Source organism: Sphaeramia orbicularis, chromosome 14, assembly GCF_902148855.1.
Source record: "Sphaeramia orbicularis chromosome 14, fSphaOr1.1, whole genome shotgun sequence".
Taxonomy (NCBI): domain Eukaryota; kingdom Metazoa; phylum Chordata; class Actinopteri; order Kurtiformes; family Apogonidae; genus Sphaeramia; species Sphaeramia orbicularis.
Genome location: NC_043970.1, coordinates 24,273,874 through 24,294,996, shown reverse-complemented (window position 1 = coordinate 24,294,996; position 21,123 = coordinate 24,273,874). Strand labels below are relative to the sequence as shown.

Here is a 21,123-nt window from a genome sequence, read left to right as displayed (position 1 = left end):
CTTCCTCATTTGGATGATAAGATAAGATAAGATAAGATAAGATAAGATAAGATAAGATAAGATAAGACAAGACAAGACTTTATTGATCCCACCATGGGGAAATTTAACAGTTGACAGCAGCAACTTACAATACACCAGTGAGAAAGAAAGAAAGAAAGAAAGAAAGAAAGAAAGAAAGAAAGAAAGAAAGAAAGAAAGAAAGAAAGAAAGAAAGAAAGAAAGAAAGAAATATTAAGGAAAATGAGAAATGAGATGGTGATGATAATGATGATGGTGATTATTATTATTGCTATTGCTGTTGTTGTCATTGTTATTATTATGCTGTATTGTATTATATATCCTATTTTGTGTCATATAAGTTACATTTAAAATACTCTACCTCAGTTCATGAAATAGTACTCCAAGTATTGCAGTAACTGAACCTTTTAGTACATACAGTAATAATACATTAGCCAAAGGATCACATGGTCAATTTAATCACATCAATCAGATAGTCATTACAGCTCACCACAGGATAAAGTACAAAATATGAATATGTCCACATAATGATGATAAAGGAGGAGACTCGTGCATGTAGTCAGAGCTGACTCATGATACAGAAATAAAAATACGTATCTATATTAGGAGAAATGTAGACTGGTTGTCTGTGTCAGCTGGAAGTGGGAGACATGCAGCGTTTTTAGGCAAAAGTCTGAAGTGTGGTCAGTAGAATCATAGTAAGACTAAGGCTATGTTCAGACAGGAGGCGTTAATGCACAGTTCAGATTTTTTGTCAAATCTGATTTTTTTTATGTGCTCATTCATATTATACATTTAATGCGACTTGTATCAGTTTTGAGGATGAACTGAATGTGACCCTGAAGTGACCCGCATGCTCAAAAGAGGTCCTGATGTAATACGTGACCCTGCAGGCACGCACTGTGTTTATGGAAGTAGCACACTTGGGATGCAGAATTATGATGTTTGTTGCATTTCAATGACATAAAGGTCGGATAAATACGACCTGGCCATTCAGACTGAAGGCGCATTGCAAAATATTGGATGCATATTGGATTTAGGACCACATATGAAAGTGGCCTGGGTTGGATTTGAAATAATTGGACTTGTGCTATTCAAACTGTCTTTGACAGATCAGAATCAGGTCACATATAGGTAAAAGAATTGGATTTGGGCCACATTTGCCTGCAATCTGAACGTAGCCTCGGAGGTATGGGGAAACACATACAAAACAATCATCAAACCAATCTTCACCCTGCAAAAGAAAGTTATTAGGATTATGCATCAGAAGGTTTACTTTGCACCAACTAATCCACTTTTCATCAGTACAAATATTCTGAAATTAGAAGATCTGGTTAACCTCCACACTGCTCTATTCATCTCTAAGGCACACAATAACCTACCTCCACCCTGCATACAGGAGCTGTTCTCAGTCAGAAAGTTCCAGTACAACCTTACAGGGACCTGTATGTTCAAGAAAACAAAGGCAAGGACCAACACAAAAGGCAAATGCATATCTATAATTGGAGTAAAGTTATGGAATAACCTCGATAAAGAATTAAAAACATGCACATCAGTCACTACATTTAAAAAGGATGTTGAAAACTAAGGTATTCAATACATATAAATATTAGGATAAAGTAAGCCAATTATCAGTATAAGTCTAAGATTTTGCTTAGATTGTATTATTTCTTTTATTTATATTAATGTTTTAAACTGTACCATCTTGTTATTTTGTTGCTACAACTTTCCTTTTTGTAAATAGGGTAGGCATAAATAAACTGTTACTTCTGCCTACACCTTTTCACCCATGTTTAATATAGAAATCCAAACTGTATGTATGTATATATCGTGTTCTGTTAAGTGCAGTGGTGTAGTCCAGGGTATGCGGCAGTACCTACTCTGCCTCTAATGGGCCAGTACTTGGTACCTTCACTGATTAGATTGGTTAACTTTAGGCACGAGGACTGATGAGCCAATCAGAGGCAGAGTAGGGCGGGTCATGCAGAGGAAAATTTTGCTAACTTAGCGCCAAAGCCAGGGCTCTGCTTAATGCTAGCCACCTCTGGAACCTGACTGGACACCTCAGGTGCCAGTGCCACCCTAGTTGATTGACAGGTCACTGTATGTCTCATTGAAAGACGCGCAATTATTGGAAATGCGAACAAGAAAGGCAGAATAAACATCTTTCAAATGATTTACATATTGAGAGAACCTACTTTCATGGAATACATAATTCTGAGGTTAGTTTTAAGGTGGTTTCAGAATGAGTCACTGTTTTAAACTACTGACCATATGACTGCACATTTAGAGGAGGGATGTTGTCTCAATAGTTAAACTGTGTGAGTAGGCTAACGTTATGAAAGGCTAACATATGAAAGGCTAACAATACCCTATGTTTGCCTCATGTTGAATACATTTACATTCATGCAGCTGCTTGTGTGACCAGTAAAACCTACAAACTGCTCCTGATCAAGTCATGGCAATTTTATAATAGTGAACAAATACTACTGATAGATTTTTGAGTAAACTAAATAGAGTAGTCTGACATGTCATTGTTTCCAAAATGGTTTTTTTCTGGAATACTTAAAAAAGAAAAAAAAAAAAAAGGCAAAAATTGAGAGTATACCCACTTCTCCAGGGACCACTACACCAATGGTTAAATGGACTAATAAATTACTACTATTACTACTACTACTAGCCCAAGAGTAGAATAACAGTAGAAATATGTCTGAAATGTCACCATATTCTCATCTGAATGTAAACATGCTTATTTTTATCAACACTGAAGTGACAAAGGAGTACACATAAACAACACTGTTAAATAAACATTATGCTACATCCATATTTCATTAGAGTATTCCACTTACCACTACATGTATTAGCACGTTTTCCAAAGGTGCTTTCAAAATCACAGTTTCATATGGCACTTGTGTTCATCTAAATGACATAACTTAGGGCTGAGCTGTCATGCGTTTCATTACCGGCTCTAGAATAACACACATAACTCTTCGTGTGGAGATGTTTTTAATAAAAACAATAGTTACTCTTCAAACAAAAGAGCAAGTGTAAAGGCCTGCATGTGTGACTGTTTTTCTTAACTGTGTGCTACAACTTGTGGGCTTTTATTTCCACTTAATCTTTCATCCATTCCACAAGTAAAAAATAGCTTAAAAAGTCCTTTGGAGCTTATAAAAATGTCCACAGCAGTGAATATTAAATCTTGGGCCTAAATGCTTGTGCAGCTCAGACGTACATCTGTCTCCTTCTTAAGGGAGTTTATTGTGTTTTTGTAGTTGTTTTTTTTTTTTTTTTTTTTTTTTTTTTTTTTGTGGCCCTGAGGAAAATGTGAAAATCAAGGATATTTTGGTACTAACAGGGAACAAGGAGCAAGAAATGAAAGTCAACCTTGAGCAGTGGTGTGTGATTGACAACTTTCCCTACCCCTATCAGGGCATTTCAACCTCTGTTTCACCCAGCTCTTCTGCCATTTCACTAATTCTTCTAATCTGCTTCATGTCAGTCTGTCTCTTCGTATCTGCCCTCTCCTTGTTCTCACCAATGCTTTTTCTCTTCTCGCTTCCTCCTTACAGGGGGATAGGATGAGTGGAGATTAAAACGGAGGTTACACAATCCTTTTAGCTGGTTTTAATGTCCGCTCCTCACGAGTGATATGTTCTGCACGTACATCAACAGGATTAGTGTGTCAGAAGAACGTCCAAGAACTGATGAACCAGTATATGATTCTCACTTAACTACTGTACATGTAGACGCACATTTATCATCCATACAGTATAAGCTGCTGTCTGCATGCAAGGAGTCGTATCCATTGTGAGTTTGCTATTATTTCTCTGTCATGGTTACATGCTTCTGACTTTCATCTTTTGCCTCATTGCCGTGTTTAGTAGCTCAGAATCGTATAATGTACACATACGCACAGGTGAAAAAAAAATAAAATGACACCATCCCAGTATCTGTGCAAGTTAGATATTAGGAAAAACAACAAAAGCACAAAATATTGCATAGTTTTTAAAATTTTTTTTTTCTTATGTTAGCAGAACCAATAGTGTATTTTAGTCTTTTAGTCTGCATTGGTATTTATTGATTACACTGGTCTACAATTTTTTAGAAATGATTTGCTTCAGACATTAAATGTGCTAAATGTTATGTATTTTAATAAGATTAATTGGAAAATAAATGACAAAAGTGCCGGTTTGCTGATGTTTTCAAGGTATATGATTAAGTGTTATTACACATATATATTGGTTTATGTACATTTATATAATACTTTTATAAATCTTCCACTAAATAGAACCTGTAACGTGAATGTATTCTAATGTGCAGACAGTGTTTTGAAGTAGATCTTGTAGCTCTGAGACAAATATTCCTTTTGAGTCAAACCCATTCTCTTTTTAATTCTTGAGTTTCACATTTTGACCCAAGGCTGTATCTTGGAAAGTTCAGCCAACCAGCATTTTTGACTTGATTTTTCTTTATCAGTGACTCTCATGTGGTAAAATTTCATTACTTTTATTCTGGAAGCATTTTCCTTGCAGACCAGTGTTATTGTTGATTATTGAAATACATTATTTGTAGTTGCTTTCAATGATCTTGTATTTGTGCACTGATTTATTTATTTATGTTTGTCACATTGCACTTTGGATGTGGGCTGATGTCTGTGGTAAGCTGCAAATGAATTGCCCGTATGGGATAAATAAAATTTTCTGAATCAGAATCTGAATTAGTTTAAGGTTCAGGATATCGATCACTGTTTGTTTGTGTAGTTGTCGAACAACACATGAAATAAGTCCATTTTAGTGTGTACTCCACTACATATATGACAGGAGTGGACTGAATATAGATACAGGAGAATGAAGAGGCTGAAACGGTGACTGTGAGAGACATTCTGCAGCCTGTGTGACGGTGGAAGAACTAAACAACTACCAAAACTTGTGGGGCTGAAAGATTTATATCCTGCTTTACATTATCTCTGCAGTTCTGAAAATGGCTTTTTTCAGTAAAAACAAGTTGGAAACCTGGTAAAAAATTGATGTGTGCTACAATGCAGATACAGAATACAGATAAACTTTATCCTCAGGGGGGAAATTCACTTTTCCATCGGCTCAAGAAAACAAAGAAAAACCAAAGACAAACAATGTTAAGCAAGCAATCATCAGTCAATCAGCGATTAAACTAAGGCCCTGATGTTTTCGGTCATATCTGCAAAAGTTTTGAATCAGATAGGCCTTTCATCCACATGAAAGCGACGTTTTCACCCACTGATACCACAACTTTTTGAAACCGGTCCCAGTGTGGATAAATTTGAAAACATCTCGCGTCTTGGTCTGTATAGTGATGATGATGATGTCATAGCCCCACCTCTCTAATCTTTCACCCCAGAAGCAAGACGCCACTTCACAACAACAACAATAACAACGGCAGACTACAGAGTAGTTCTGGTACTACAACAGCTATTGAGCTTAATGGAAATATTAAATCAAAATCTTCAGCTACTCTTTCATTACAATGAACAACAAACAACCACCGCTAACAATATTCACTACATGCTCTTGGATCTACTGTGGAGAGTTGTTGTTGTTCTTCTGTAGTCTGGTTTGTATACAGCGTGCAAGCGTTATGCACGAGAGCATTACAATGTCACTTACAGGCCTGGCATTTGTACTACATTGTTTTTGGTGGTTTCGTGTGGATGCAGATATTTCCTGAAATGACTACATGTTTATGGAACACTTTTTTGAAAACGATCAGATAGGAAAAGATGCGGTTTTGTGTGGACAAGGCCTAAGTCTGATGGTAGTGTGGAGGAAGGATCTTCTTTAACATCTGTTTTGTTTTGTTAGAATGGGATGAAAAGGATTATTGAGATTGTCCAAGATGTCCTCCACCTTACTCAGAGTGCATCTCTCCACCACACCCCCAGCTTCTCTTCAAACAGTCCACTTATTTCCACAGTTTGTCCAGCCATGTTGCATCCTTTTGTTTAATGCTGCCTCCACATCAGACCGCAGCATAGAACAGCACACTGGCTAACACTGATGATGAAATGTGTGCAACATCTTAAAGGTGCCCTGCCACACAAAACCGTTTTTCCTTGTATTTTTTTTACCTCCACCAAGGAGGTTATGTTTTTGTCAGCGTTGGTTTGTCTGTTTGTCTGTCTGTCTGTGTGCAAGATAACTCAAAAAGTTATGGACACATTTGGATGAAAATTTCAGGAAATGTTGATACTGGCACAAGGAACAAATCGATGGCCAAAAAACCAAAACCTCCTATCTGCAAATTTTTAGATTTTGAGTTTTCACATTAAATGGACTGCACTTTGGGAGGCATAAATACCTAGTATGTATTGTTAACACATAATATAGAAATAGAGTCTTAGAACAGTAGAATATGTTTGGATATCTTTAACAAAGACCATATTATAATAAAGCGAAACATTTTTTTTTGTTTACTGAAAAAAGGGATTTTTTTCAGATAGGAGGTTTTGTATACTGGCCATTGAAATTATTAAATTTTGGTGGTGATTGGGGGTGGGGGGCCACTGATCTGCCTTGGCGGAGGTCTGCGCTCTCTGAGTGCTTCTAGTTGTAAATGTATTATATGTTATGTTAGGTCCATATGTGTTTGTGTTATGTAGTGAATGTGAAAATGAACCACTGCCTCCTCTGTCTGCTATTGCCACTGAAAAGAAATAAGCAGAGAAATCAGGTCAATTAGAAAAGCTGGTCAGTGTGATGTGTTAATGCCTGAGCTCATTAATATTCATGAGCTCACCCGGGTGAGACCACACCCACAGAATTTGTCTAGCTCAGTGACAGTTTTCTTATACAGTGAGCTGGGGCACCATAAAGGGGGGGTAAACATGACAAATTGGGGCCCAGCATTCCCAGGGGGGACCATAGAGCAGTGGAAGGGGCCCAGTGGATACAGGTTAGAAGTTATGAAAATTCTGTGTAAGGTCCACCGTACAGGAAAGGCATAGAAGCTGGGAGTCGTTCAAAGCATATTAAGTTTCACTTTTGGTTTCCACCACTTCCTCTACTTGTTGCACAGAGCTGAAAAGCCAGGCTCTAATTGGCTAGCTGTTAGCCAATCAGAGTCAAGCAGATTAGCATGTTGAATATTCATGAGAACTGGCACAAGTTGAGCTGAGTCTTCCAGCAGGCTTTCTATACCATGTTAGAATGGCTTGAAACTTGGTAACCAAGGCATTTTTTCACAAAAATGTTACAGAGTCCATGGTAGAACTTCAGACATTACCACAAAAGTAATGAAATACATGTAGCAGGGCACCTTTAAAGCATACCTTATAGCACAAAATAGTCGACCCTTTTGAGAATGAAAAGCGGTCAGTCCAGTCCTGGCTCACATACATCATATTCTTGCTGAATGACAGACACTGAACCACTGAGAACAGTCTCTACTATGAACTGGTGGACTTGATCCCAATCCATTCTGACTGAGTATATAAATATGTCACATGGTGGGCTCTGTGGAGGGGGACTGCTCCATCTGTAGATGGAATCTATATTTAGTAAAAACAAACAAATCTGCAATTACTCTTATTTTCAAGCAAATCTGCACAAATAAACATTATATTCCATTTCTGCAAATAGATTCTGCTAAATCCCTCTGGATCATACACACTAAACTGATGAAAATATAATATAATGAGAGTTGAATGTAAGAGTAAAATTGTTTGTAGTGTGTAGTCAAAGTATTTCTAACGATACAAAATGTAAAAACTGTCAACTACTGTTTAATTTTATAGTGATGAATTAACTCATAATTCAGCTAGTGTCAATATGAGGATGTATCAGAAAGTCAAAGAAGAAGGAAAAACAAAGTGACCAGTATAAAAAATAAAGATTTTGCTGCTTTCAGGATACATTGTAGACAACTGCCTACTACCTTTAACTACAACACATGGAAATATTGTACATGTTAGATATTGCCATGTGTGCAAATATGTATGTACATTAACCCTTTAACCCCAGAGACATTATTTCTGCTGTGAATTTGCATCTGTTTCAGTGTCATAAAAGCTGCTGTGAGTAAATAAATAAATAAAATTTAATGGTAACTGGCCACATAAGATGGAGTTATATTGTCTATGAAATATAAAGATACTAGATATCACAAACCACTTATATGGGTAAATCTTTTTGTCCACTGTGGTGGACAGAGCTATGTATAAAAGAAGGTTCTCTAAACCTGAGAGAAAATGAAAAAGAATAAGGAAAAGAGTACAATTTTGGCTAACAAATAATATAACCTGCAGCTTTACCGTAGTAAGTGAGCCCCTTTGTTGAGTTAATTGGCTCAGCAAGCATAAGATAGATTTATGGCCCTGCATGCAAAAAAATCTGTTTGCCTTGGGACTTTTTTGTGTAATGATTCTTTGCAGAAAATGAAATTCAAATAGTGGGGCTCAGGGACGGCAGGCAGGAATTTTTGTTTCCTTTATAAGCAGTGTGTGTCTCCTGGATTCTTGAGTGTGTTTTCTACAATCCTCACGTGGCGTAGTTATAAGTCTGCATGAGCTAATGCATGTATCCTAATTTGTATGTGTGGGACCTTCACTCTTTATTGGATTTGCTTGGTTGCAGTTCACATTATGTTATTGGCTTTGGTATGGGCTTTCAAAAGGGTACAAGACCCGCCGGACCTCCAGTGTGAGTGCATGTGTGTGTCTGTTTCTCTGCCAATCAATCTGTCCGCCTATACACAAGCTGCACATATTGTGAGTGTTTTTTTTTCCCCGTGAAGCAGCTGTTGCACCTACAGCTTTGTGTCTCCTCAGACTTCAGTTTTGTGAGGGCAGGATGAGAGGTGGAGGAGGAGGGAGGGGGTGATGGATAGAAGCAGAGAGGTAGGGGGGCAGGGAGAGGTCAGACGATTGTGAAAATGTCAAGGATTTCATATCTTTTGGGATCAGATGATTGCTGTATTCTTAAGGTTAGCTTGGGGTATTTATTATATTTATATATTTCATTGCTCTGGGACATTTTAGCCAAAGTAGACTGGTTTCTAAGCACTGGGAAACATTAAGACTTCAGACAGAGTAATAGATGCCAGTGCTTATTTTTACTTATTATAACCTCCTCTTGAAATAGTGTATTTTTATGCGGTCTCAGTCCAGAGTGCAATGGAACAGAGAAGGAACCATAATTCCAGCTCCTGTTTCTGCCTTTTTTTTTCCATTTTAGTATTTACACAATAGAGTACAGCTGAGACAGGCTAGTAAAACATGAGGAAAACATATATTTTATTTAATTTTGAAATCAAATTTTCCAATAAGCATTTTTACTGAGTTAATGATGTTTTTTCTGCTGTATGTATGAGACTACATGTGTGCATTTATTAATATTGCATTAATCATGTAATTCAGTAAACAAAAATGGCAAATATTTCTTCTCACAGGATTTATTTTTCTGCTATTCTTAAGAAATAAGTAAAGACTTTGGGGATTTTTAATGCTTTGGGTGTTCTTTTTTTGTGTCTGGATAGCATTGCTGACTATATTTTGACATTTTTTTCTCTCTAACTGGAAAGTCTGTTCCTGTCTAAGTCTATTATGAAAAATCAAAGACAGCCAAAAAACATTTGCTGACAAGACAGAGAACTCAAGGTGAAATGACCCTCTGCTTTAAATCATATTTTTAAAGAACTGGCAGCGATTGTTTCTTCATAAACTCAAGCTCGCTGATCATAAACAAAATCTGTTATGTCTTCAGAATCAAGTCCTCCAGACAACAATGATTTGCATGCTCTGTCTGTATAATATTATAAAAAACATTAAAAAAAAATGCTCAAGTGCTTTCCTAAAATCTGTCTGTGCCATTTTAGCTTGTTGCTAATTGCACTTTTCCATTACCATGTGAATTGGAGACAGAGGAATGCTTTTGGAGGCTGTTTTCCTTTGTTTGGCAGATTTTAGCTGTAATTTGGTATTAACTATCAGTGCATTACACTAATGTTGATGTTGATTTTGGACATTTAAATGACTGTAGTGCCAAAATAATGTTACATGTACAGCCAGATCTGCAGTATGCGAAAGTGCTTTAAGTCCAAAACAGAGAAACGAGGCACTTTTAGTTTTGACTATGGTGACAAAAGGTGCCTCTGGCTATCTCATGCTGTGATGTAGTGTGATAAGGTTACTGTGTATGGCCCATTCTGCCCTTGTTTTTAGAGTTAGATGGTGTTCCTTTTTCATCCAGTTGGACTCTACAGAGAGGATTATTGGAGCTCTGCAGCAGTAGGTCTTTCAAGCGCTGGCTCAGACTCCTGAGGACTAACAACAAGTCAGACACTGTCAGATCCAGGGTAGTGAGGCCAAGGGCTGATGCTTTGAAGTGGGCTATGCGATTTTCATCTGGAGGGATCAGATGGAGGGAGAAAAGAAGATAGCAAGAGGTGCAAAGCTCCAGCTAAACAGGCAAACTGGGTTGGCTTCAGTAGATGTAGAGGTGGGTTACACAGTTAGGAGCCAGAGTGTACATGCTGCAGATGGCTTTGAATCCATGAAAACCTGTGAAGTTCATGTGTGTCTAACTTTTATTATATTGTAAACAAGTGCAATCTGGGAATAGGACATTAGGGATAGACTTGACAGTTCACAGACAATAAAATGTGGATACAAAGGTGAAAGAGATGATGGAAAACAAAACTGAACTGAATTAACCCATAAACACCCAGTGCTACTTTTGTGTTAGTTCCCAAATTAATTTTTCTCGCTATTTAACCTTTCTTAAGTGATTTATCACAATTTATTATAATATCCTTTCAATTTTACTTTTTTGTTAGTGAAAATCAGGTATTTTCCTTTATTTATTTTACTGATCATTGCATTTGAGATTGCATTTGAGGGTTATCATACCAAAAACAGAGAAAACTTAAGAAAAAGTGACTTTTTCAGTAAAATATGTTCTTAACAGAACATAAACCCAGTGTCTAGAACAGTGTTTTTCAACCTTGGGGTCGGGACGTCTGGAATTCAAATGAGGTCGCCTGAAATTTCTACTTATTGATAAAAATAAAAACTTACGAATAAAAAATATATGGTGAGTTGAGCGAGACCATCCCAATCCATAAAAGACACGACAAACTGTGAAGCTGAAACTGAAGCACTGTGGTACTGTTTATCTTTCAAATGTTCATTGTGGTCGGTTTCAGATGCTGCAGCTCTTTCATAATTCATAGTTTGAGTTCTTGTTTGTTCAGTATTAATTGTCAGCCTTGTAAATCCAAGCTGGACTGACTGTACAAATCCTGACCAAGGAAAATAAAATTCTCACGTTGTGCAGTAATCTACACCTGGCTTTTCTGCCTCCGTCCATAATAATATACATTATATAGACTAAATGTCGTCTAAAATTAACGTTTATTTGCAACATAGTGTAGCAAAGTATGGTATGATCAAAAACAAATTAATTTTAGCAAAAAAAAATGTATGTGTCCGTTTTGAATGTCAGAAATTTGTGATATTAAAATGGGGTCACGAGCCAAAAAAGGTTGGGAACCACTGTCATCAATCAAACTTCATTGGTTTTACTGGTGAATCAAAGCTGTAGGGGATGACAGTGTTTCCATGTTCACTACTGAGCCTCTGAACATCCAAATGGGTCATATCTGATCACTATGACAAGATTTTACATCAATTATTTACAGGGATTGATATGATTTGTGGCTCTAAAGTTCTTAAACATTTTAGATCAGTAGATGGTTTTTTGTGTCACTGGTGTATATTTGGGTCTTAATGGGTTAAATATGTATTTGAAGTTAATAAAGTTGACAGAAAAGACCAAATCAAAGCATGCTGACAAAGATATGACGGTATTTTCAGAGCGGGGTGGGGGGGGGCAATGTGCTCTTGTAGCCTCTGCACATAATTTATCTTGGAATAATGCGGTTTTTTTTTTGTTAAAAAATTTGGTACAACAAATGAGTGCATCCATCTTTCCTCATTCTCACTATTTCTGAAAGCAAGTTTTACAAACACAAACATTTTACAAACACTTGTTAGCTTGTTTTAGCACAGCAGTGTCAGCAACATGACATCTTAGAAGTAGATTGTCAGGATGTGTTTATGGATATAAGCCGCATTTACATGGATTGTAGGAAGCTACTAGATGGCACGGAAAGACACTAATGCAGAAAAGCAAGATTTGAAGACTACGGAGAAGGACAGAGAAGAAATAAAACAGTCTTAGGATAGTTTAGGAGCAAGAGTATTTACATGTCAGTGTGCTTGTACTGTTTTAAGTTGGGCATGCACAATTTCTTATCATAACTTAATAAGTAGATACATTTTCTCCTCTGGGAATATAAACAACCAGTTTTAAAAACCACATGTTCCAGATTATTTTTCGTGCTTACTTTGCACAGTATAACGTACAAAAACCAGCCAACTTTTCCTTGTTCACAGATGCACAGAAACATGTGGACTTATGAGAACATTCTTTGCTAACCTTCATAAGCCTCTTCCCGCTTTTAACCCTTATCTGGCCTAACTAAACTAAATCTTTAACAAAGCTGGAAGAGGAAACACTCTGTTCTCTTATTCAAGTTTTCCTATTCTCTATAGAGATCTTCGGACCTCACACGATAGTAAAAACAGATGTGTAACCTGATTGCTATTGGAATTAGAAGATAGTATCAGTCAATCATTCAACATGCACATGCACACATATGCACACTGTACGCACAGTTTGATGGTTTTACTTTCTTCCTGTCTGGAGTAACCTCAGCCATGTTTTGGTGTCCCACGAGGAATGCCTTTTATCATGTGACATGGCGGAGTCGGTGGTGGGGAGGGGGTCGTCAGACAGCTGTTTCCCATCAGTACTCAGTCAACTGAAGTCAGCCAGTTGCAACCGTCCTCAGAGGATCAGAGGGGCAGAGCAGCCGAGTAGAGCTCAAAGAGATGTGGGGGCCAAAATACGTCCAATTAGAAGGTCATCCCAATTTGTTCTCCCATGTCCATGGTGCTCATCAGGCATCTCAAGCCTGCTTGCCCAGTGTTACGTACAAATCCTCAGCCAGAGGTGAATGAGTTGCCGCCATGTGGGAGTGATTATGCCTTTTCCTCATTGTTTCCTGTCTTTTCACCCCAGTCCAGCTTCACCAAGTTCTGCTGTTCTGCTCACTCTTTGTTGGCTCAGCTCCCTTGGCCTGTTCAGGTTCTAAGCCCCCCCACCCCCACTCTTACCCCCCTATTCCCTGTAATTTAAGACTGGGAATGCTTAACAGCAGTCACTCATGCCTAGGCGTCTGCATTAGCACATGTTGTTCACCTCATCAGGAACAGGAATCTGCACCATGATACAAAACAAAAGATTTTTTTTAGTCTTGCTGTACCCCCTTTCCTAACATGTATACACAGTAACAATGTAATGTTTGCTGTAATATTACAAATAACAGCGTTGAGATCATTTCAGGCCATTTTTAACACAGCCTATAGGATCCATTTCAACTCGACTCAAATTTGCTTCTCCTCGTGCTGTTTAGAACTTGAGGCTTTGCACTGGAGACAGGAAGGAGCTGCTTGTGGCCACCAGAAATCACACTCATCTCATAGGGTTCTGGACTGGATGCGAGTTTGCTTTGTCTCCAGTTCAGCTTCTGCTTTTCTTTTTTTTTTTTTTTTTCTTAGGCTACTCGTTGTGGAAAGATGATAAATTGCTGTGGTAGCTTTCCACTGCCTGCTAGTGGAGCCGTCTGGATTTCACCTTTCAGCACTGCTCTGTAGCGTTGTGTCCTCTTCCCTTTCCTTGTCTTGTCTTGCTGTCCGCCATAAGAGCAAGCAGATTTTTCACAAAGTACACTCAGAAGTAATTATTACCTCCGCCAAGGAACAGCACAGGTTATGTTTTCATTGGGGTTTGTCTCTTTGTCTCTTTGTTTGTCTTTTAGCAAGATAACTCAAAAAACTACGGATGGATTTGGATGAAATTTTCAGAAAATGTTGATACTGGCACAAGGAACAAATGATTAAATTTTGGTGGTGATCAGGGTGGGGGGCTGGGATGGATTTTTTTGTCTGTCTGTTAGCAAAATAACTCAAAAAGTTATGGAAGGATTTGGATGAAATTTTCATGTAATATACAAGGAACAAATGATTACATTTTCATGGTGATGGTGGTGGTGGTGGTGGGGGGGGGGGGGGGCTGAGAGACTGATCTGCCTTGGAGGTCTGTACAGTGCTTTTCTGATTGCCTATGATTTTTTTTTTCTTTTAGCATAAATGAAGAAAAGGCAGATATACACCCCTTTGAAAAAAATAAAATAAAAAAATTAGACACATCCTGCGTATACCCCTTTATTATTCTGCCATTAAATGGAACTTATGAGGTTAGATTGTCAGTGACATTTGCACAATATCCTGCTGTTGAAGTGCTTTAATTCTTCTCCCTGTTGCTAGGTGACTAACAACAAAAATGTTCTCTTTGTTCTCTGTTCATAGACCAGGAATTAATTTGTATTACTTTGCTCATTTTAATGTAATGTACAGAGTGAGAAAAAAAAGGCTAGCCATGCTTACACATTAAACACAACCATTTCAGTCACTCATATTACCAGAAAATAAAGTAATTCAAGATCAAATCATGGGTAAATATCAATATATTCCTCTTTATTTGACTGTAATGTTTTGTCTGTGTTTTCCAGTTTTACGTGATGACTTCAGACAGAATCCAGTCGATGTTATGGTGGCAGTGGGTGAGCCTGCGGTGCTGGAGTGTCAACCACCACGTGGACATCCGGAACCCACCATCTCCTGGAGAAAAGATGGTTCTAACTTGGATGACAGGGATGAGCGCATCACTGTAAGATATCTGTAGAGATCTTCTCACTCCTTTTACTTCCTCTCACTCCTTTTTGAATATGTACAGGGTGTCCTAAAAAATTGACATCATTTGAGACATCCATGGTCAGGAGAAATGATATTTAATAGGATTGATTTTGGACATAAAATGTTTTATTCTACAAATTTCAAATAAAACATTCCAGAGGATGGTAATTTTATAATGTTCCAAAGTTATTACAAATATTCAATGTGTGCGCCGCTTGTGACGCAGCGCACATCAAGTCGGTAGTGGAGTTCTGTTGAGCCGCATTATGTGATGAATTCCCATTATGTAATAAAAGTACAAAATGATAATAAAATGATAGATTTTTATTTTCATCTTTAAACTGTGTGCTTACAGTTCTGATTACATTACCTGTAGCTCCTGTGACTAATTTCTTCTAAATTGCTCTGAAATTATATTAATTTGGATTGTTATTACATAATGAACCATGTTATTACATTTTTAAAAAAAAATAAAAATGTGTCAAGTGCATTTTGTAATAAATTTCTCAAATTGTAATAACTTACTACATAATGTGAAAAAAATTACTATATAATACGTTGATGTAGTTTATTACAAAATGCATCATCTTATTACATAATGCAGCTTTATTACAAGATGACATGACATTTTTACTACATTTTGAACTTTTATTACATAATCGAAATTTGTTACATAATGCGGCTCAACAAGTTCCTTTCCGACACAAACAGCCTTCCTATTGAAACTTCTTAAGGCTGGTTTATGCTTGCCGCACGAACGTGACGTGCGGAAAATAGATGCGGGGAGTTGGCACGAGAGTACGCGTGGTGCTTTTATACCCCGGGCAGCTCTGCGCGGCGTCTATTCCCAAACTGCAGGGGGCAGTGTGCCACAAATGCACGTCTATCACAGTAAAAAACTAGAGAAGAAGAAAATTCATCAGTTCGTTTTCTTTTTTCACATAGTTATCAATAAACTTCCTTCCTCCATAGGGAAATCTGTGGCTGTTTCCCTGTGTTTAGTAAAGTTTCAGAGCCAGCTCAACTCTTTCAGAATCCATGGGATGTTTGGGCTCCCCCCTGGGTCTCCACTTCTCCCTTTGGCGGTCTTTTTGCCTTCACATATCTGTCCCCAAAGTTTTTCCAGGTTTTCTCTGCCCATTCCTCCTCTTTGCCAACTGTCGCTGCAATTTCCCTCCATGAATTGTTCACCACTCGGCTGCTGCGGTGGTCCCGGTGTGACGAATCATACAAGTGCCTGTACTTCTGTACTTCTACCACCAGGAACTCCTGAATGTCGGCCATGTTGTCCATGCGTCTCTTACAAATTTTCTGAGGTGCAGAAAGTTTCCGCTTGAGATGAACCGCGTGAAGGGGCAGGGCTGTGAAAATGACGTCAATTGACCGCGTGAAGCCGTGCGGAGCTTGCTGACGCAGTAAGCATAAACCAGCCTTTATGCTACGTCTGAATCTACTTTTCTGTTGGCACTTGTTTATGAAATTTTCTTTTTTTGTTGTTTTTTAAATCAGCCACTACCCCCCCCCTCTTCGGAGAACAACTTTATTTTTAATTACAGCTCATGTTTAAGTAACAATCTCAAACTTTATATTCACATGTTCATCCATTACTTGCTTGTATACATATACATAGAGGGAGGGCTGATATGGACAAAAGTGTACATTGACAGGACGAGACAAGACAGTGGGACAAACCAGCTAGTGGTTGCTGTTGAAAACATAACCAAATGTGTGAAAGACATGACAACAGGTAAGACAAGACAAAAACAGATACTGATTACATATTCATCATTATGCATCGGTGTGTGTGTGTGTGTGTGAGGAGACTACATGGAGAAAAGATACTTAATAGGATTGATTTTGGATGTAAAATGTTATATTCTACAAATTTCAAATGATAAATTCTAGGGGATGGTGATTTTATAATGTTCCAAAGTTTTTACAAATGTTCAATGTGTGCGCCGCTTGTGACGAAGCACACATCAAGTCAGTAGTGGAGTTCCTTTCCGACACAAACAGCCTTCCTCTTGAAACTTCTTACGCCACGTCCAAATCTGCTTTCCTGTTGGCACTTGTTTGTGAAATTTTCTTACAAATTCACGTTGCGCATTCACATTTGACTGAGTTTGGGCGTACTTCAATACACAGAACGCCTTTTGTGTTGCAGTAAACGGCATGTCTATTCCTGAAAGCAGAACAATAAAAAGGATTACACTTTTTTGAGCAAAAAGAGCAAACCCATTTTAAACAAATTATTAGGTGATGAAATTATGTCAATTTTTTTTAGGACATCCTGTATTTTATGTCTTATGCCTTATGTTTAAGTGTTTCGTTTGTTTATTTCTTTTTCTTCTTTTTTGACAGTGATATTCAAAATAAATACTTCAATCAATCAATCAATCAATCAATCAATCCAACAAGACAATCACACAGCACAGCATACCCTGCTGCCATATTGTATTGATTGATTGATAATCCAGTAAATATAGTACAACCTATCTTTTTAACCTGGTTAAAATGTAATAGATAATTGCATCAATAATTAGCAAACACATATTAGATTAGTACATCCATATGTTATCACCATTGTATAATATGTGGGTTAAATACTGAGATGAATAGTTTTAGCGCTCAAATTAATCATACAGGTGAGCTTTTTCAGTCATGCTCCACAAGCCTAGTTTTATTTGCTTTCTAAGAATCATAAAAAGTGTGTTTTATCGTAATTTCAAAAGCTCTGAGGCATAAATGTGTGACTTATGTTAAGTCACACATTAATATGGCGGGATTTAACTCTCACATTAAGTACAAATTAGAAAATATAATTGTTTTGTGATCATAAATAAACTAAATTATTATATCATCTTTACTACCACTGAAATGGAGTTGTTTTAGTGGCCAAATAAAAATGTGCGCTATAAAACTGCACCATATCAAACAACGGTGCACATAATACAATATATTGTATTTGACAGATGATAAAAATACACAATAACAGAAGAAAAAGCATAAAGCTCACAAGTGTCATCACATCGCTGCAGTGCAGTATTAATGTGATATATTAAACTGTCATGTACCAGTACATACTATTGATTTTCTTGTCAGTTTTTGTATACATTGAACAGAATTCACACTCCAGAGGCGTCAAGTGTGTGTTTAAGCCAGTAAAAGTGAGATCTGGCTTCCTGTTGCTTTACCTCAGGTGTAGCGCCGGGTTCTCAGCAAGCCCGATCATTTTGTGTGTATAAGTATGCATGCGCATGCGTGTGTGTTGATTTGTTTATATGAGTGTCTGTGCGTGCTCTCAGGGACATAGAAGAGCAGATTCAAAGCTCATCTTAGTGTGGAGTGACAGGTAGAGTCTCTCTGGGGGACTGTGATGGACAGAGCAGCTATCTCTGATTTAAGGAGCGGCATGGATCAGAGCCAGAGGGAGGCTCCTCTGAGATAAAACACAAAGGCTGTTTTTGCTTTGTACTCTCTACTTGCCTGTCTTTGTCCTGCCTAATCATCCTTTTTTATATGGAAATATGTCTTTGCTGTTAGAGTTCGTTCAAAGACATCATTCAGAAGGAGGAGTCCACCACAAGTAATTCATGGCTGCATTAAACTAACACTACTGTATGTTTCCCATGAATCCTGCGCTGTTATTTATCGATACTGATACGTACATAAAATCTGCTATTAATTTTCAGAAGTTTCTCGCACATATGCACATATGATCTATACAAAGGCTTCTTCCGGTTCAACTCAGACATTCATCACCACAGTACAAGACAGCGGAATCTACTAAGACTGATTATGACAAAAATACAATCAGAAACAATTCACAATACTGTATAGGGGCCCCATCATATGGGACAATTTAAGCCAGTCACAGCAGACCTGTGTGTTCTTACCCAGATTTAAAAAAAAAAAAAACAAACTTAAAATTGGATTTCATTTATTTTATTTATTTATTTGCACAAAATAAAAACAGCAATGGAAAAAAAACAACATTCAAACAAGTAACAAAATTGTGCAGGAGAGGTTAGAAGCCAAAAAAGAGGGCTTATATGAATATCTCCCCCGAAATGAACAATACACAAAAGAAAATTAAAAATACAATATAACTGAAATAATAAACTAAAATAAAAACAATAAAAATGTAATCCACATTACAAATCACCAAATACAAATCATTTCATAGAACACCCAAGCACTACTTTCACCTGATCTGTTTGTTTTCCTTGGTTCATTTACCATTTTTCTTAGTTAAATTAATATTAGTTTAATTCTGAATTTCATTTTATAGTTTTGTCAATTCTTATTTATTTCCAAGTGCACTGCTCACGATGTATATAAGTTTCTTTGTCATACTTGTTTTTGACTTATTTCCTTCATTTAGTTAATTTTGTTTGCTTATGATTGTATAGACACAGCAAATATTTTTTTTTATTTTAAGTCTTTGGGGAGGCCCACGATAAACCACTTTGGTTTTTGGCTTCCCTGGCATGTCTTTTATTGTTATTATTATTATGTGTTATTGTTTTGTATACGTGTGAATGAACAGTAAACATTAAACAATAAACAATGATGTGATTTCCATTAAAAAGTTCAATGCTGTTTTGCAGACAAAATGTAAATGTACCCGCTTGTAGGGTTTTCAAGTCTGTGTGAAGAAGAAAGAGAAGGCAGTGAAATAGAACAGAAATGAAAGTTGAGGTTTCAGTGTCCGAGATGGAGGATAGACAAACCGCATTGGATTTCTAAGTGGTGGAATTGCTGCTAAAAATGAGGAGCGGCCAGTCCAGGAAATAAAAGACATTTCGGTCTGCTCTTTAATCAGCTGCTAAAGTTACTAGAGCAGCAGTATTTACAGCAAACAGCAAAAGTTTCAGGAGACCAGTATAACATTAGTCAGCTGCATTGGTTAGAGTAAGATCATCTTTGCAGTCCTTGAGGACACTTCACTGGAATCATTACATTACCACAAAATTTTATATTGATTCATCAAGGGGCAGTAATTATATAGTAGATTCAGCAGTCATTGTAAAGTCCATGCCAGAAGAACCCACATTTCTCCATTATCTCAGCTTTTAACCAGTAAACTTTAATTAAGTGAATTTAATATTCATTTAATGAATATATTAGTGCCTACATTGTGAAATACAGTATAGGTATATTTTGTGCTAATAACACATGTACTCCCTTTTCAATTAGTCACTGCATTTCTCAAGTTATGTACACTGTAAAAAAAAAAAAAAAAAAACGCTGTTGTTTTTACGGGAAAAAAATGGCAGCTGTGGTTTCCAGGACAATACTGTAAAAAACACATCCAACTGTAAACATATTTACAGAGTAACATGTAGATTTAACATTTTAAACATGTAGATTTAACGGTTCAAACATGTAGATTTAACACTGGATTTAAATGGTAAATGGACTGCACTTATTTAGCACATTTTCTACACCTTCATGGTGCCCAAAGCACTTTCCAAAACCACCAGGTCCGACTGGGAGCAATTTAGGTTTCAGTGTCTTCCATGGACACTTGGACATATGGACAGTCGGAGCCAGGATTCAAACCATCAGCCCTTTGGTTACTGGACGAGACACTCTACCAACTCTACCAACCCATTAATTTACAAGTTTAAAATGTTAAATTGTTAAATGTTTACTGTTTTATATAACTTTTTTTATTTAAAAAAAAGAGAAAAAAAAAAGCAAATAGGCTGTTATTTCAACATTATGGTCTTGCAATTTAAACGGCACCACAATGTGTTTCAATTCACAGTTTTATTTTCTATAAACAACAGAAATATATAATTTCTACATACAAATTTGGTTTTGTTCACACACTCTTCCTGTAAAAACTACAGCTACATTTGATTTAATCATTGACACAAAAATCTTTTCAGATAAACAACTTTGCATTGTTTTGCCACTTACAGTTTTTTTATGTTGCAATTTTACAACTTTTTGGTGTTAATTCTACAGTCATTTTTTGCAGTGTAGCCATGCTTTTTTTTTTTTTTTTTTTTTTTTTATATCTCTTTTTGTGTCTGTGTGGAATACATTGGACTGCAGTCATACTGAGGGTGAACCAAAGTAAACTGATGTTTACTGCAACATAATATGTGATTGTGCCAAGAAAAGGTGTTTTTATATTCTAATAAATGTCTGTAATGTATAAATTTGTATAATATAGTGTGCGGTTCTTGTGATTAGCAGTGGTTGGCAAGTACACATAACCACAATCACATCACAGTCGG

At 37.0% G+C, this 21,123-nt stretch overlaps 1 protein-coding gene across 2 annotated transcripts in view; it reads left to right on the top strand.

Annotated features, from left to right (window-relative positions):
- Positions 1-21,123, top strand: part of LOC115433493 (roundabout homolog 1-like) — a 117,787-nt gene that overhangs the window by 71,387 nt on the left and 25,277 nt on the right. For both annotated transcript variants that reach the window (XM_030154943.1, XM_030154944.1), the window contains one exon: positions 14,689-14,846. In XM_030154943.1, the coding sequence (XP_030010803.1) occupies positions 14,689-14,846 (158 nt within the window). The remainder of the gene's footprint in view (positions 1-14,688; positions 14,847-21,123) is intronic.